We start from the raw sequence: 18,538 nt of genomic DNA, 5'->3' as shown, positions 1-18,538 counted from the left end.
GATGATACAAAATGTACAACTATAATTCAAAAACGCTTGCCTATAATATGCAAATTAACAGATCTATATATCGTATTGTAATTGCAATAGATATAATTTATGAAACAAATGTGTAATGCGAAACCTTGAACTTTCAATGATACTACAATTTGTTAGGTGAGTCAAACTTGTTTTAGCATATAATTTAATATGAAACCAATGGGTATTATTTTATAGCTGGATAACATACAGAAGTAAAGTATTATATACATATATATTTCATAATATAAGAATATTTTTTGATACATAATAAGAGGTACTTGTCGCTCATTATATGTTTAAGTTTAACATGTTGACTGCTACATGTTCATAAAATACAAACACTTACTTTTACCTTTCATATACATGTTTCTATTGGTGCTTTGAAAAAATATTGCTACTACAATAATAATTTTTAAGAACTACCATTTGTGTTAGATACATAATGTTTCTGTATAAACAATTACATGTATAATAACAGTTTTCATATTAAATTGCAATATTTACTTATAGTACACAGACCATCTTTACTTTACTTTACTTCTTTTCTGTGAATAGTTACTGGTATCATCGAATCATCAAATAAGATAAACGTTTAAAAAAAAAAAACAATCCATGTTAAATCGGTGCGATAAGCATCGTGTTAAAGGAATAATTTTAATAAATATCGATTGTTGTGTATGAATAATAAAAGTAGGTTATCATTTCATTTCAACTATTTTATGATGCAATGTATAATGAATAGTGAATAGTATTCAGAAAAACATATGCAAATGTATTTTAACAATCGAGCAACGAATACCCACGACGAACACGATGTTTTTCTATATATCTATTTCGTATATCATTTCTTAATTGATCGTTTCTAGTTTATAATAAAAGATACGTTAATGCTTTGTTCTCAAATGTTCGTATTAATTGTAAGATCGCATTTGTTGAACTGTATGAAACTACATACAAATGTCACTGTTTCGCATGTATCTATTTCGTATAAACTAAAGATATAGATGTAAAAGTATGTATACAAAAAGTAAAATTAGCAATTGTTGACTGGGAACTAGGGTTACTTTTATGACAATAAGAGTAAATCCCTTTGGTATTCATTATTCGTTATTTGTGAAATGTGATGTAATACAATACTCGATTCTTTTCACCAACCAGCGACTTTATATTTGTATGTATGCATATCCCGTAAGCTTCATTGTTTTGTACCAATTTAAATAAATATGTATGAATTGATTTCATATTTTAATGTTTGCAAATAGCAAATTGTTGATTTAAATGCATCATACATAAGATTTCTAGGATTTTCCTCTTCATTTTCCTTTTTTTTATTTGTTATCAATCGATAATATTAATAGATTATTGAAATGGCTGTAAGAATCCTTAAAATGTACATACGAAAAGATGTTTGAAATTACTTTTTTGACAATACACACTCGATTTACTTTTCGTATTTAAATATAATATAAAATAATATAGATTTATCAAAGAAATAAAAGACGAAATTAATCTCCTTTAATTTCTGATTGTCTGTTTTTATTTTTGTTTTTGTATTCTTTCGTATCAAATATGTTTCTTCCGTTATACATACGTATTACAATGTGTCATTGTTCGGGAACACGTATATAAACATTTATCACCTGCTGTTGTTAACATGGGATCATTTAAAAATGATCATAAAGTAGGCATAAAAAATAGATACTTTATCGTATTTTTTTATCAATCTTCTTCTCATCTTATATAAAAACTTACTTTTCCTTTGGTACATACAGCACACAATAAGCATACAAATTAGTAGTAATTATTTCAGCTAGTTTCCAAATTAATCTTAATATGGAACAGATAAAAAACAAAACAAAATTTTGTAAAACTTGAAGTTAATTTTCAGATACCAATCAGTATTGTTGCCATTATATTGTATCATTTCAATATATTTTTATATCTATCGATTTTTATCAATCTATTATAACTTCAATTAACTATTGAGGAGGAAAGGAAACATTTTTCTGTTTTCTATCAATACATTATTAATATATTAACACATGCATAAAAAAAAGAAGAAGAAGAAAAGAAAAAGAAAAGAAAGTTATTTTTACTTTGTACATGATACATACATTCATACAGTAATGCAGTGTTCATTCTCTTCGTTTCTATGAATGGGTAGCGTCCTAATATGATAATATTAAATTTTTCTTTTTTAACGAATCAATCGAGTGTAATAACTATCGTTGCATGTTACTTTGGAAAAAATCAACTGGTTCGTTAACATGTATACACATATACGAAGATATCTGTATTACACATTAGTAATAAACAGAAAACATGGTGACGATACTGAATAAATTGTTACTGCAATAGCGTGCTTCATTCAATGAATTTCTACCATTCTAGAGTATTGGAAAGTTATCAAAATAAACAATGGTATTTGCTTACATCTAGAAGTCCCATTTGTTTGCAACATCAGATACAAAGGAAGAAAATGATCCATTTTAAAGATATCAGAATCAGAAAATTTCTTTAATACAACTATTACCGTTAAAAATTAAGGCTTTTCGTTTTTTAGAAAATTAATTATGGTATAGAAATTATTATGATGCATTCGTAATCTTAGCGTAACGATGCTATTTACTGTCGTATTTTTGTTTAAATTACATTATTAACGATGTACTTTCGATGCAATCATAGTTGTTTAATTATTCACTGCTTATCATCGAATCTAAAATAGATTACCAAATTCAACGTAAGTTGCATACACCTCTAATTACTTCGGAAAAGTATAAAAGATATCCGGCATGTAAAATGTATACGGCATGATAATAAATCAATGAAAATTTCTTAAACTTAAAGGATATTCAATGAATAGAAGAAGTAAGTGACGAAATGAAAGAACAGAAAAGAGAGGGAGAGAGAGAAAGAGAGAGAGAAAGAGAGAGAGAGAGAGTGAGAAAGAGAGAGAGAGAGAGAGAAAGAGAGGAGAAAAAGAAAATAGAAAGAAAGGAGAAAGAAAGAGAAAGAAGAAATGGGAAGATAGGTTTGATCATTAACAGCCGCATAAAATATGCAATGAACACATTACATCCATTCAAAAATCTATACAGTAACAATTAATATTAATATATTTGTCACGTTATTAATCGTTCAATATAAAAAAAAAGAAGTTAAATAAGGCCAATAGATTTAAAAGCCGCATTATTTTAATTATCTGCAATATCACAGTACTTGCTGAAACATACAAACACACGTTTCTGATAGGCACAAGAGCCAATACCAATGACAATGGCAAGCACAATATTTTTCTTTCTATAAACATACTATATACGAGTATATATTGTCCAACCGTCGATCGTTTTCTTTTTTTTTTCGATTCGTAATCATTACATAATTTGTAATTATCACGTTTAGAAATTGATATGCCTTATCAAAAATTAATTTCATATTCTTCTTAAAAATTCGTACATATTTTTTTTCTTTTTTCCTTTTTTTTACCACACTTTATAGGAAATTTTAAGAATGATCGCGTCACATTGTAATAATAAAAGTCTGTAGAAATGTTATCGTGTAAAAACATGACGAATGCCCACAAATTTGAATTTTACAATTACATATAATTCCATTCTCTACAATACTGCATAAGCCCAACAGTTATCAATTAAGAATAGTCAGCCCTTTCAAAAATAGCGATTCATCCAACGACTCTGCGATTATAACACAAGGGTAAGAAAAAGAAGAATAAAAGAGAGAAAAAGAAAAAAACAAGTTAGAAAACAAACGAGTATGATATGTTATTGAAACTAAGGAACAAACGCGAGGGTTTCCGTTTTATGTATGACCATTGTTCTTTTTCTCCTTCCCATGTAAAACATAGCATGGTGTGCGCATATACACACTGTACTTATATGTATGTGCGCGCACGCGTGTATACATGCTCACTTATCCACTTTAACCCAAACACACACGTACACACACTTTCTCATTCACATACCCTCTGTCATACACAGACGCGCGTGCGCGTGCGCATTGACGATTTAACAAAGAATTTTATGATTCACATTATTCTAACTACTTGTCGATTCAGAAGAAGCTTTTTCGGATAATATTTACAAACTCAGATTTTTCCCAAAAGAAAAAAAAAGAAGAAGAGATATACGAAAGATTGCGTTATTGTCGACTTGGCGGATACAAAAAGTTCTAAAGCTACTGTCATACGTAAACTGGACCTTGATTGTCATTATCGTCCAAACTTATTCGACTAGGATACGCAGGACCACCACCATCGTCAAAGAAGCGTCTAAAGGTGAATTCAAAGAAACCATGAAATGGTTTGCCATTATCTAGTAATTCGTCGGACTTGTTAGAATCGGACGATTCCGAATTTCGTAATTTATCGGGATCCACTGGATCAAAATTACTTGTATCGGTAGGATATTGTATTCGAGGTATGTGAGGAGCTACTTGCCGACGCAGTCCTTTCTCAAAGTCAATGCTCGCAAAAAATGGATGATTCTTTACTTCATCTGCGTTCTTACCTAACCGCCGATCTGCACCAACACATAATTTTAGTATCAAATCCATACCTTCAGCGGATAGATTCGCTTGCTTCGGGATATGCAGAGTCGTTTCCCAATTGATCACCTGCAATATATGATATATCTCAAAGTTGCATTCAACATGCTATATCTGATGACAAAAAAACAAGCAAATAAGTATCACAATTACCTTGTATTGTGTCTCGGCTGGAGTATTAGCAAGAAAAGGTGGAGAACCAACTAACATTTCATATAAAATTACACCGACACTCCACCAATCACATAACTGAGTGTACCCTGTCCTTTGTAGTACCTCTGGTGCGATATAATTCGGTGTTCCAACCAAAGAATGGGCTAAACATCTTTGATGTTCTCTGTGTCTTCTACGTTCCAATGGTTTTAACTGGATGCAACGACATTCGTTATTCCAATCGTCGGCAGGATCCATCGAATCTTGTTTGCCATGTCCTATTTCAACATGAATAACAACATTGATATAATCGTAACTATATATGTATACATAAAGACACAAAGACACATGCATATATTAGAATGTAAAAATAAATCAATTAATAGGGAGCATACCATTTTGTTGATAATATTTAGAGTTATGAGTCCAACGAAATCCTGTACATAAGCCAAAATCTGTTAATTTGATATGTCCATCTCGATCAATTAAAATATTGTCCGGTTTAATGTCTCTATGAATAAAACCCATTTTATGAACACTTTCTACCGCGCACGTTAGCTCAGCAATATAAAATCTTGCTAGAGGTTCCTTAAAAATGCCAAATTTGATCAGCAACGACATCAAGTCGCCACCAGGTATATAGTCCATTACAAAATATAAATTGTCCTTATCTTGAAAGGAATAATAGAGCTTCACAACCCATTCGTTATCAGCTTCTGCTAATATATCTCTTTCAGCTTTAACATGAGCAACTTGATTACGATTTAACACATCCGCTTTCCTTAGAGTCTTCATAGCATAAAATTGATTGGTATCAAGTTTCCTAACAAGCGTTACTTCACCAAAAGCGCCAACTCCGATTGGTTTTATTTTCGTAAACATCGATTTATCCATTTTTGCCCGTTTTAATCTAATATAATTCGATTCCTTCTGTGACAACATCTTCCTCATTTGACATTGAGCTTCCGCGCTAAGACCTATTTTAGCCATTTCTGTTTCCAGTTGAAGCCGACGGTATAATCGTTGCTTGTGAGATTTTAATACATTTTCAACGTGTTGTTCCATAAAGAATTTAAACGCCTGCGGAGAATAATTACGGACTTTGCAATCTCTGCGTTCCTCTTCTTTTTCTTTACTCATATGTTTGCGCTCCGGTATTGGAGATTGATGCTTGATTTTGTAAGACGAAGGCGATGAACCAGCACCTTTTGCTCCATTGCTGTCTGGTGAATGATTATTATTATTATTGTTGTTGTTATTATTGCTGTTGCCACCACTACTGCTATTACTGTTGTTGTTACTGGTATTACCATTGTTACCAACGTTGTTATTAGTTCTCAAAGAAATGGACGTGGATGTTACTGGAGGTAAAGGCGGCGCTTCTGTAGGATGCTGACATCCATCTGCCGGTGAATATTTTCTTTGTAACGGAGGATGTAATGCAACTGGAGAAGACCTTAGGGTCGTGCTATTATCTATCGTCGATATGCAGCTAGGATCATCGGTGGTAGCTGTTCCATAGGGAGGTGGAGGTACTGGGTGATGCATGCCTCGTTGTGCTGCTAATGCTTGCATCGTTGTCGCGTAACTTGGCGGTTCTGTAGTGGGCACTCCTACCGAAACACCCAAGTTTATATTATTTGTCGATGTTGCACCAATTGTGCCACTGTTCAATGGTGGATACGCAGGTGGTGGTTGTTGTGACGATTGTTGCTGCTGTTGCTGCTGCGGCTGTTGTTGTTGCTGTTGCTGCTGTTGCGGTTGTGGTTGCTGTTGTTGCTTTTGTTGAATGGACGATGCGTACGATGGTGGAGGTGGAGGTGTGTTACTAGTAGTGGAAATCGGTTGTGGAGAAGTCGGTGCGATTGCAGTTTGTAATACAGGTTTTTGTACTTGTGTACTCTTAACAGATTGCATAATGATTGGTGGTTGTGTTTTCGCCTGACGCGCACCCCAAGCTTGTAATGGAGTCGGTCTAGCCATCGATGCTTGTGTACTCGGAGATATAGCGGAAACGGTGATCGGACTTGGAGAACCGGCCGACGTTGGACCAGAATAGATACCAGAGGAAGGGCTTTTGCGATAATCTTGCTGAGACTGCGTAGGACTTTGCCTGTTTTGTATAGAGGCACTATAAGATGGTGGTTGTACTGGACCAGCCGACGAAGAAGACACTATGGGATACGGTGGTGGTGGTTCGACTTGAGTATTAGTACTGTTATTGCTTGTTTGATAAATACTGAGAGCTTGCATTTGTTGAGAAAGTTGTTGCTGAACTTGCGGACCATTCTGAACGATCATGGGCTGACGACAATTAGAATTATTATTTGAACTCGCTACCGGACTTGTACCTCTTTGTGGTAGATTGACCGATGTTGAGATTGGTCCAGTATTACCAGGTGTAGTAGGAGGTGGCCGCGTTGGAACAACCGGAGCAGGAGACATTCTCTTAAGCATTTGCTGCATATTAGTAGGTACGTTTGGCTGATTGTATGGAGCATGAGGCGGTGGCGGCGGCGGTGGTGTAGAACTGCATCTAGGAGGTGGAGGAGGAGGTGGTTCTCGTTCTACAAAATTGCTCGGCGAATATTGTCGACTCAATTGCGGATGTGGGCTAAGTTCCGTCAAACGTGGACTATCGGATCGTGAACTTCCTGCTCCACTATCCAATGCGGGACTACCACGTTGTAAACTCAATTCTCTTTCCAAACTAGGTTTCCTTATTAATTTGCTGTTAAGTTTACCGAGACCGTTCAAAGATTCTCCCTGTGCCTGCTTTAAGAATTCTATAGCTGCATCTAGACGCCAACCAGCTAACTTCAACGCGCGCAATGCAATTTCCTGTACACATATATGGTATAATATAAAATTTTGCTACACAATGTCAACCACCAGCTAGTTTTGTATATAAACTTGTTGCTATAAACAGTATTTTTGTAATGTTTATAACAATACACGTACCTCTGAATATCCCATTGCTAAAAGCTGAGCTAATAATTGTCGTTGATCAGATTTATCAATGGTAGAACCTGAAGCTGCAGAGAGACCACTAAGTCCTGAAGCAGAACTAATGCCACTGGTCGTTGATAAAGTAGATATAGTACTAGCAGCGCTGGAACCTACTTCGCCTGCTCCTCCGATATTCGCAAAAGGTAGCAAAGAATTGCGAATTTCAGCCAAAGCTTTTTGATGATATCCAGAGCCACGAGTGCTCGATTTGCTAACCGTGGGTGGATTCATAGTGGCCCATGCTAGGCCTTCTCAGACCTAGCTTTAATCCGGCTGTGACATATATATATATATATACATACATCTAAAACATAATACCGAGTTATTTTCTTACAATGTTGTAACATTGCTATAACATTTTGCTATCGTATTTATTGTACGATATCATTCTGAATGATTACATATTCCTTCCAAAAATATCAATTCCATCCAAAAATACTTGAAATTCTAGACACATAAACTGTTAACAGCTATTTCATACTTGCAATACTATCTAATCAAATCCATAGCTGATAGGTCATTTGTAATACATATAATATAAATTCCTTTATACCACATAATGCTTGTAAAACTTGTTAAATGCAAATATATTTTAATACAGAGCTTTTGTGTTGTCATTAGAAAGCTACTACTATGCGTTACATAAAATACAAACAACAAATTGTGATTTGAAAAATATAATGTTCATTATTAAGTACACTTCTATTGAAATATTTCCAATTATATACACGATAAAATAATGTTAATAATAATAATATGACAAATGTTAAAAGAATATGTTACAAGTTATAATAGATTTTAAATGCTTTCGGAGTCACTTTACTCATTTTGTTCAGCATTCGTATGTAATATATTTTATTTGAAAATTTTGTTTCGGTCATTAAATGCAAACAGCTTCATGTGTAATGTTACAAACGACTTTTCATATCTTGGTAAGTACATAATGTTGAGATCCATCAAAAATCTAACCTATTCATTAGATGCGTGACGGATAACTCCAGAAAGTCCTCTGTACGTAAAATGGGCTACGGTAGCACACACTTTCTTCAGAAGACAGAAGGCATTGGCTACGAAATTTCTTGAAATAAGTTTAACTGAAGCAGCAATCAGGAGAGAACGACTTCAGAGCATATTCTATTCTCACGTTTCCACAGAATCCATGTGACGAGGTTAACGTGCACATAGAACTTTTAATTCACTATTTTCCCTTAAAACTAATTCTGTGCTATTCCAATTTACAATCGTAATTACTTCAGCAACAACAAAGAAAGGTACAGCCGTAAATTACTAAAGTAACTGGCAGCCATTTTGAAGTGCCACATTCCTACACCGACTTGACACTCTTTTTCGTAATTTACGATATGCACTAAGTTCGTGCGCGAAAAAACAAATAGCTCTTTCTAATTAATACGTAATACGGTTAATGTTTATTACTTTTCCAAGAAAATGGCAGATGATTTTGGAAAAGTAATACTTTAAATACATCGATTATGCAAAATTTATTTAGCCTTTTACAACTATGTATCTCTTTCTCCTATAAATAAAAATGTCAATACATTATATTATTGCATCTTTTCTCTAATTTAAGAATTATTTTCTATATTTTTAATCAACGTTTAAATCTATTTAAGGTCAGGGAAAAGAGAGAAAGAGAGGGTGGGAGGGCGAGAAAGAGAGTTAAAGTGCTGCTCTTAAAAAATCTTCACTTCTTTTATTAAATATTCACTATACCTTTATTACTTTCGTAGTTTTAATAATTAGTTATGTGTGATATCCAAATGATAACGAAATCTGTGCAAACATATTATTATCATTTTTAATTTTATTTAAATATAGTTATAACAATAATAATGTAATTATATCATTCTTGTTAAGTCCAGTCCCTATATACCTTAATTATTTGAACAGATGAATAGAAAATATCGAATTGATAAAATTAATTTGATTAATCCGATCATTTCTTTGTTATCATAATGCACAATGGTGCGCGCGCGCATGCACTTGTGTTTGTATGTAAATGTTAAAATCAGTATGTATTGAAATTGAGAAGTATGAAATAAAATTGAATCTGAACGGCAAGGGGAGAATAAAATTAATACAAATTACCGTCGTATTTAAATTTCGTTATGGCATAGTTTTTTTAATTATTCATATTTTCATAAATATTATCATTAAACTTTTTAAAGCAGTAATATATAAGACATTTACATTGTAAATTATCATTATTACAACTCACCACATAAATATAACATATATGTTATATAAATTCAGATTAGAGTTGCATGAAATATTTTTTATCACTTTTACTTCGTATTTATTGCCTATTCCTCTTCTTATGATCTTTATGATTGTTACTGTTACATTATTGTTCATCGTTATGTTGATATTCCTAGAACAAACATCGCATAAAACTTAAATTTTTTAGTGTTACGTTAATTTTCTATCTGTTAATTGCATTTAACAACAACGATCATAATTTACAATAAAATTTAATCAATAATATTAACATTGAATTATTTACAGTTTCTACGCTATGTGTGTACGCATGTATGTGTAACGTTTTTTTCACTTACTTGGCTATTGGCCGCATTTCGACTATTTTTCATTGAATTAAGTCAAATTATAGTTGCATTATAATAAAATACTTACAATTTTAATGTAACATACAAATGGGCCCACCTTTAGCAATGTTACTTTGTATTATGAAATAAAAGTGGCATTATTCTAATTTATATTATATTTCATTTTCGTAATATATTACTAATATTATTAATGGATGTGACATGCATTAATCGTCACGCTTAATTAAATGTAAAAAGTCATAACATCGGTTTTATTAGATATTCTCATATAATTATAAGCGAATCAATATTGTTATAATAGAAAACGTTGTACATTTATAATTATATAAATGAGACAAATAACAATTAATTACATATGTATGCAAACCATAGACAATGATGTATACACGTACAACATTTTATAGTTTAGCTTTATGTTTAGACCTCGTTTAGCTTAAACTCCGTTAAATTTATACAGAGATTAATTCTCAGCTCAGATAGTCAACGTAGGAGGCGTGCTTTTAATTTTAATTAATCATTTGATAGATATATCTTAGTAAATTGTAAGTACCCTTCATAGGACGCCGTAAAATATCATGAGGACATCGTGGGATGTATACTTAGATTTAACTAATTTAGCGATATATATATATATATATATATATATAATATATGACATATATATATAATATATATAAAGCAGTTTTGAACTTTTCATTTTACGTTAAACAATATATCTTCGTAAAAAAGGCACGTACAATATACTTTTATATATATATGTATAAAACTGTATATATAACTGTATATAATATAAATATATATATACTAACTGTTATATATATATAAGTATACTGTGCGTGCCTTTTTTACGAAGATACATTGTTTAACTTAAAGTGAAAAGTTCAAAATTGCTTTATATAATATGAAATATTAAATTATTTAACAAAATGTTTATAGTTTCAGTTTTTAAAAATTTCCCTCGAATTTAAAATCTTTGATACGAAAGGTTGCCAATAGGGTTGTGATCTAATGTACCTCAGATTAGTATCTAATATCTATCTTTAGTATCTACAGGTATCTATCTTTAGTTTAGCTTTACTTTTAAGTAGGTTTCAGTTGTAAGATCTAGATTAAGTTAATTTTAAACCTGATTATTGTATAACAGGGGATAACGAGGGAGTTATTATTTATTTTAGTTTGAAACCTTAGTCTTAAGTCTTACTTTTAAGTCTTAATTTTAAATCGGGTCACATTGTTAATTTTAAGCCTTAGTTTGGAAAGATCGATGTACTTGATTGATATATATTTATCCGCAGAAGCAAGCTTTTGGTGATCTTTTTGTTCCTTTCGTTGATCTTTTACTCTTTCCACTGGCCGTAATCTATCTGTTTGTGTTATCGATAAATTGTATTGCGAGTTTCTGAGTCAGACTATCTATGCTTGATAATATACATATAATTAATAACTTATTTGAGAATATAAAAATGAAAATAGAAAAGATTAAAAAATTTACATTTTTATGTCTCATGCGTATGAGATTACAATTTTATTTGAAACTAATTAAACGAATCGTCTAACTATGTGTAATGTACATGTGTAATATACGTAATGTGTGTACAGTATTTTATTATTTTGATAATGTGTCATGCTTTCTCAAATATTATAAAAGTATAAAATTCTATATTTCGTTGTCGATTATGGGATATCGTGTTCTGCATATATTTTATTTAGAATTTCATACATGGTTCTAGTTTTAATTCTAACTGGTATTATACTGTATCGGTAACATCGCATGTGACGCGAAAATGGTAACGGGGTCAAGTGATCTCCAAGACGTGGACCACGAAAAAGCATCGCAGGTCACGTCTATTCTATTAGAACTATTCTCTTAGGACGATTAAATTAATAGATGTAAAAAAATATTGTTCTATTGTATTCATAAAACAGAAATATGAGTGTGTATGTCACTAATCTATCCTTTGATAAGAATCATTGATTTAACATTTGTAAAAAGTATTGTCCATTATGCTAGTGAGGTAATAAAAATAGTTTAATTTGACAACATTTTGTTAAAACAAATATACAGATTATATTTCATGAGTCAACAAATGAATTGCGATACATTATTAACAATTTTTGTAAGTAAACTGATGTTTAAATTGTGGTGATTTATACCTAGTAAGCGTTTATCTTTAGAATTTATAATTCATTTCGTAAAATAATTGGTAGACGCTTTATATACAAAATTATCGCATACAATAGTTACATTAAAGGACAAGTCCTTGATATGATAGGCTATCCGTTTCTGGAGATTCCATTCTATTCCTTAAATGTTCTAATGTATTAGCTAAATGTTTTTGAATTTGTTCTGTTTCTTCACTAACTTCTAGGTTGGGGAGTTCTTCTTTAATCTTTGCGATCACTTGATTTACAATATCAACAGTGAACTGAAAATAAATAGCTATTAAGATATATATATATTAATAAAAACTCTCAAGAACATCAGTAATTCTTACCGTAGTATTATCTTTCTCATAGAAATAAATGTAATGATTTAATAGTTCTACATACAATTGTACTTGAACTGAAGTATCCATGCACTGATTTGCAATTTTGATACCTTTTCTTAAACATTCTAATACCCTAGATTTATTTTGCATCTAAAATAATTGCGCAATTATATTTATTTAATTATATTTTTTAATAATGCTATTAAATACTACACATGTATAATCATATTTACATATTACTAAAATATATATATATAATACTTACCTCTTTTCCACCAGTTGCTAATGATTTTCCAGACCAGAATATATGAGAGCAAATAGCAATTCCTCTACATTGATCTGGTTTTCTTAATAATTTGCTAGCATATAAAACACACTGATTGCGTATTGGTTCTGCATTTTCTTCACAAAAACAACTCATTTGTTCAAATGTAGCAATGATCAACGTAATAGCTGCTAACTGCGCCTTAGAATCACTTATTTCATCTTCATATATTGAAAATGCTTGACTCATAAATTCATAAGCAACCATCTCAAAATTATCGAAACGAATTTCTCCTATTGCTATTGCACCCTGAAGAAATAATCTCAATGGCAGTTCGGCCAGTTCTGCCTTCATTAAAGCTGTAATAGTTGCATGACAGAATTGAAAGATTTTTTGACATTTTTTCTGCCACATTTCATCCTACAAAAACAGAAAATTAAGTTAATCATCTAATCTAAATGTCACAGCAAGTAAGTTAGTAATTTATTAACTTGATCCTTTAATCCCTTATATGTGAAAGCAAGTTGGTAAGCTTGAAATACAATTGGTGGTAGAGTATATTTTATTCTCTTATTTCCACCAGCACTAAAATGTTTTCTGGCTGCACTTAATATCATATATTGTTGATCAGCTGTCTCAGACTTAAAATGATGTATTAATCTACCAAGAAGACCCTGTTCTTCTGCAAAGTCTTCAGGATCTTCTTCTATGTTGGGTTGATCTGGTTGGTCTTGTACCAATGGAGATACCATAGAAAGAACTGCATCTACTTGTTCTTGAGTTGGTATTAAAGTCTCATTTTCTAAAATATTTGTTATTATATAAATAGCTAATAACTTTCTGCCTTCGTAGTCAAAGTAATCTAGTAATGGAGCAAAATGCTCAAGCTTCAAAACAGTTAAGATGTTTTTATAGTTATCTATTGGAATTTTCATTAGTCTCACTAATTCTCTTGATACAGCACTATTATACTCAAGCCTGAAAATTTATTAAATTCGTTACATAATTACGTTTGTAAAAACTTAATTCTATTGTATTATACATACTTATCTACATTCTGCTTTTGGAATATTTGAACAGTTGTTAACAAAACTTTATCCACATAGTTTACTCTATCAGGATAACACTTATGTGCTAAATTAATGAGGGCTACTTGAAGAGAAACTATGTCCTCTGGGGGCATATCTTGTCTAGTCTGCAAATGATAACTAATTTTAACAATAAAAGAGATTATTAATTCAGTAATTATTACTAAAAATAATTCTCAGACTTAAACTAAGTGAGTAAGGATAACTTATATATTGGTAAGTAATCACATTAATATCAAATTTATGTAGTATTTGATCATCACAGAAATTATAAATACAGTAAAATTTAGTTAATACTATACATCCTTCTATTTCACAAATTATATTTACCTGTATAATTATAGCTATCTGATCACTAAAAACATCAAAAAGTTTTACATCCTGTGGAATTCCCGGTACTTGATTAGGACTTCCTGGTCCTCCCACACCATCTGATCTTTGACTAAATGCTGCAAGACGGTCTATTAACGAAATAATTATATTTTTTACATTTACACCATTCTGCAACTCAGCGCAAGATTTTAAAAATGCATTTAAAGTTTGTAGATGAAATTCATCAGGAAAAACCTAAATAATAATATGGATATATTATTAATCATATTACACTGTTACTTCAAACATTTTTAGTTATTTTAATTACTTGTATTATGCATTCCATAAGATATTCTTGAGCAATTGCATCTCTGCAACTGACTACTTGTTCTAAAATGCCTGGTAAAACACGCTAAAAACCATTATTATTAGCCAATAACAAACACTTTTTAATGCTTCAAAAAATTAAATGTATTTAAGATCAACCTTTTTGTATTTCTCTAAAGTAACTGATTCCAATTGGCTAAGTCGTACAAGATTAGTTCCCACTAATATTCTAAGTTCTTCTCTTTCTCTTTCCCTTCTTTCTCTATCTCTAGTATGACCTTGATGTTGCATGCGTACCCATAATTTATTCATTTCAGCAAAATTCATCAAGACAAAGTCTATACTATCACGGACCTAAGAAAGAATAATTATTTGCTTTTGCATAATTGCATAATTTGTATAATTTGCTTTTATACATACACTTCCATCTTCATCATCTTCTTCAGCAACATCTGGTAAAATGTTACGAGTGCACTGTAGTAGGTAATTCCTTAAAAAGAGCCCCCTTAAAGGATGTTGAACTCCTCTACACATTTCTACCAAATCTCTTAATAAGTCTCTTTTTAATCCAGGTGTTGTTTTGATATATACTAATCCAACAGTGATAAGCAGATACCTATAAGAATATATATATTATCAGGATATCATAATTAATAGTATATTAAGTACGAGCAACATAATATGCATAATGTATATTGGCATGATACTTCTGTAATAAACTTACAGTCTAGGTACAATATTTCCAACATATTGCACTAATTCATATAAATCTGTAACTTTTCTCCCTTTCTGAAATTCATCTAACAAATAAAGTTCTAAATGTCTTAGTTCATCAGTAATAGCCATATCTAACATTAAATGTAAAGAAAAATATATTGTTGTTATCTTATTATTAAAAATAATTAGTTATTTAAAATTAATAAGGATACATAATTCGTAGTAACTTTTTGGACTTAAAAGAGATGTTCGAAGTTCTCCTAACATTGTAGCTGCATGTTTTAATGCATCCATCAATTTGGATTTGTCCAAACAGTGTTTCATTTGAAAAGCTTGTACTTTAACCACACCAATTGCATCTTCAAGTAGTTTTTCTTGCTCTTCTACTCCCGTTATAGCAGGTGTCATTGGCTGCGAGAAAAATAAAGATACCTACCAGGAACACCAGGTAGTACCATGCTAGGTAAGCCACTCAATGCAAGCATGCACCATTTTATGCTTCTATGATAGAAAAGAAGCAAGGAGGGACTAATCTACTATATTATATCTATAAAACTAACCCATTAATATTTATAAAATGAAAGAATTACATAAATTATACAAAAAGCAAAAAATTGTCTGATTTTACAATACATATATAATAAAAATGTACTATAATTAAAATATTCTTGATACAGGTTTCAAGTTTTATTATTTTTGATACAATGTTTGATTAAAGTTAGAGGATATAATTTTAGAAAAATATTATTAAATAGAAGAAAATGTATTATTAAAATGACTTTTTCATCGCACTTAATAAAAGATTAAAAAATGTCAGACGGACCTTAAACACTCACTGAAATGTACAACATAAACAACGAAATTTTGACGACAGTTAACCTTCATGACACTAAAATAATTTTGCTAAAGATAATTTCTTATACTTTCGTTCGAATTCGATTGGCATATAATGGACTGTTTCCACAAGCAAGGATTTAACATGCTTTTTAGGTTTAAATTTATGCTTACCATTTTCTTTTTCTTAAAAAAACTCAACACTTATTTCCCGCACTTGAAACACCCACCGCTAAAAGTGACACGCTCCATATGAACTGTATGTATATACTAGTATATGTAATTATCATGGACATGGGAATATATATTCCTACAGATATGTACTTTGTAGTAATTACAAATATGTACTTTGAATTAGATATACTGATATACAAAGACTAATATTTGTATATATTGTGTATATATATATAATATTTGTTGTTATAGCAGATAAAATTATTTCTATTTATATTGAACTATAAAAAAAAGTTTCTCTTAATAATTCATGATATTTAATCATAAATATTGGTTTTATAATTTTCCTCTACTAAATTGAATATCTATCAAGATCTTAATTATTTTATTTAGTAGATAATGTGCTTGTGATATCATTGATTGAAGGAGTAAATAAATGTTTATATTTTTATAGATTTTATACTTTTTTATTTATAAATATTGCATCTAAATTATTATACATGTAAAAGATTACATCTGAGAGTATTTATCATATACAAGATTATCCAAGGGGAGCCTATCTGTAGCAACCTGCTCCTATTGAATAAACAATCTTTTTATAAATCAGAACTTTTAATATGAACTGATCATAAGCTGTGAAATATCAATTAACCTTCAATGATTTCATATAAATATCCAGTTCATCCTCAGTCTCAGTTTCATTTATATCTTCAATTGGACCTATAGTTTCAGGCGATTCTGAATCAAAATATTTATCTTCTTCATCTTGTGTTCTTATATCTATGTTGTCATACGCTTCATTATCATCAACAGTGCTGAAAAGATATAAAAAATATATTTATAATGTGCAAACAATAAATTAAAATTCCATTATGAAATTAAATACTTATAAATACCTGTAATCAAAATCCAAATCTTTCCCATCTAAAAAGCTTTGGTACATATTTGTCACAAATTCTTCTTTTAATACTTGCTTTTCAGACTTTGAAATGCAATGTGGCTCTTTTACTGCTTCATTTTTATTTTTTATTTCATTCTCTAAGCTGGATGTTTTACCCCAATATGTAGTTCTTTCTTCATTATCCTTCGAATCATATATATCCTCTTGTTCTTCATCTGTATCATTTTCCTCTAGTACATTTTGTTCTTCTTCCTCTTGTAATTTTTGTTTCATCTTTAAATTATCCCGTTCAATATTCTCCATTAATAAATTCACGAAAGTAATATTTTTAGTATCTATATTATCCCTAAGTTTCTTTTGTTCTTCAGTCATATATTGTCCAATTAAATGTTCGTATAATAATGGATTTCTTTTCATCATTTCAGTTTCACTAAAGTACTCCCCTTCTTCTATTAATGTTTTTAAGGCCTGGTATCTTCTATTTCTAACATCTGTTTGTCTTTTTGAGTTGTTAAAATATCTTTGTAATCTATTACAATGATAAGCGACTTCATAATCTTCATCTTTACAGTTTTCAAAAAACTTTAAATGTTCTTTTTTCATATAATGACCAAATTTGGACAAGAATAAACAGTAACTTTTTTTAAGAATATTACGTGCAATTATTAGCTTTTCTTTAAAAGTTAAATCTGGATCATCTTTTTGTTGACTCTTAAAAATTGCCTTACTTTTTGCTATATGATGCAACAGTTCCTCTTTTAAATTTTTATCCACTTCATTTAAAGAAGTTTGTTGCGAACCATTTTCGTTATTTTTGTAATCTACAGTCATATGCGGGGCATTATTTTGTGTATCTTCTTGTTTATTCATGTTTAATCACACTGTTTTATTTGATAACCACAATTTTAACATAATTCAATCAATACAATTAATTTATTAATTTGTATTACATCTCATATATTGTAATTCTACATTTACTGGCGACGTAAATCATTTTTAAAATAGTGATTTTGTTTTTATTTTTAATTTAATGTATGTTTTTTATACAATCCATATCATATACGTCATCGACACTGGCTGTCATCAAAAACTTAACCTACAAG

At 30.5% G+C, this 18,538-nt stretch overlaps 3 protein-coding genes across 5 annotated transcripts; all 3 read right to left on the bottom strand.

Annotated features, from left to right (window-relative positions):
* Positions 1-234: 234 nt before the first annotated feature.
* Positions 235-9,089, bottom strand: LOC100651439 (serine/threonine-protein kinase Warts). 2 transcript variants are annotated; one of them, XM_003394867.4, is made up of 5 exons: positions 8,716-9,089; positions 7,699-8,050; positions 5,133-7,578; positions 4,738-5,015; positions 235-4,653 (listed from the first exon to the last, which is right to left on the bottom strand). In XM_003394867.4, exons 2-5 carry the CDS (start codon positions 7,975-7,977, stop codon positions 4,222-4,224), a joined length of 3,435 nt encoding a protein of 1,144 aa, XP_003394915.1. In that variant the 5' UTR covers positions 7,978-8,050; positions 8,716-9,089; the 3' UTR covers positions 235-4,221. The 2 variants fall into 2 exon arrangements, with proteins under 2 accessions (XP_003394915.1, XP_012163272.1); XM_012307882.3 differs by having other exon boundaries at positions 7,699-8,019.
* Positions 9,090-12,371: 3,282 nt separating this feature from the next.
* Positions 12,372-16,652, bottom strand: LOC100650114 (vacuolar protein sorting-associated protein 35). 2 transcript variants are annotated; one of them, XM_048405049.1, is made up of 12 exons: positions 16,535-16,652; positions 15,739-15,958; positions 15,534-15,657; positions 15,230-15,425; positions 14,969-15,163; positions 14,811-14,894; positions 14,501-14,737; positions 14,129-14,277; positions 13,574-14,060; positions 13,083-13,502; positions 12,824-12,967; positions 12,372-12,754 (listed from the first exon to the last, which is right to left on the bottom strand). In XM_048405049.1, exons 1-12 carry the CDS (start codon positions 16,535-16,537, stop codon positions 12,575-12,577), a joined length of 2,439 nt encoding a protein of 812 aa, XP_048261006.1. In that variant the 5' UTR covers positions 16,538-16,652; the 3' UTR covers positions 12,372-12,574. The 2 variants fall into 2 exon arrangements, with proteins under 2 accessions (XP_048261006.1, XP_048261007.1); XM_048405050.1 differs by having other exon boundaries at positions 15,739-15,937; positions 16,535-16,650.
* Positions 16,653-16,985: 333 nt separating this feature from the next.
* Positions 16,986-18,514, bottom strand: LOC105665659 (coiled-coil domain-containing protein 97). The gene is made up of 3 exons (XM_012307887.3): positions 17,431-18,514; positions 17,187-17,349; positions 16,986-17,110 (listed from the first exon to the last, which is right to left on the bottom strand). The coding sequence occupies exons 1-3, from the start codon at positions 18,303-18,305 to the stop codon at positions 17,045-17,047; spliced, it is 1,104 nt and encodes a 367-aa protein (XP_012163277.2). The 5' UTR covers positions 18,306-18,514; the 3' UTR covers positions 16,986-17,044.
* Positions 18,515-18,538: the final 24 nt, after the last annotated feature.

The sequence above is a fragment of the Bombus terrestris genome, chromosome 4 (genome assembly GCF_910591885.1).
Source record: "Bombus terrestris chromosome 4, iyBomTerr1.2, whole genome shotgun sequence".
Taxonomy (NCBI): domain Eukaryota; kingdom Metazoa; phylum Arthropoda; class Insecta; order Hymenoptera; family Apidae; genus Bombus; species Bombus terrestris.
Note: the sequence above shows the minus strand (reverse complement) of the source record. Positions and strands in the feature narration are given on the sequence as shown.

Bases quoted from the DNA above. Each gene is read 5' to 3' on its own strand.
- LOC100651439 (XM_003394867.4), bottom strand. From the start codon at position 7,977: ATGAATCCACCCACGGTTAGCAAATCGAGCACTCGTGGCTCTGGATAT. The intron at 7,579-7,698 runs GTACGTGTATTG...ATATGTGTACAG, and splicing joins TAGCAATGGGATATTCAGAG to GAAATTGCATTGCGCGCGTT. The intron at 4,654-4,737 runs GTAATTGTGATA...CATATATTGCAG, and splicing joins CAGCCGAGACACAATACAAG to GTGATCAATTGGGAAACGAC.
- LOC100650114 (XM_048405049.1), bottom strand. The intron at 15,658-15,738 runs GTATCCTTATTA...ATTTAATGTTAG, and splicing joins AAAAAGTTACTACGAATTAT to ATATGGCTATTACTGATGAA. The intron at 15,426-15,533 runs GTAAGTTTATTA...ATATTCTTATAG, and splicing joins GGAAATATTGTACCTAGACT to GTATCTGCTTATCACTGTTG.
- LOC105665659 (XM_012307887.3), bottom strand. From the start codon at position 18,305: ATGAATAAACAAGAAGATACACAAAATAATGCCCCGCATATGACTGTA. The intron at 17,350-17,430 runs GTATTTATAAGT...ATATCTTTTCAG, and splicing joins GATTTGGATTTTGATTACAG to CACTGTTGATGATAATGAAG. The intron at 17,111-17,186 runs GTTAATTGATAT...TTTATTCAATAG, and splicing joins TTTATATGAAATCATTGAAG to GAGCAGGTTGCTACAGATAG.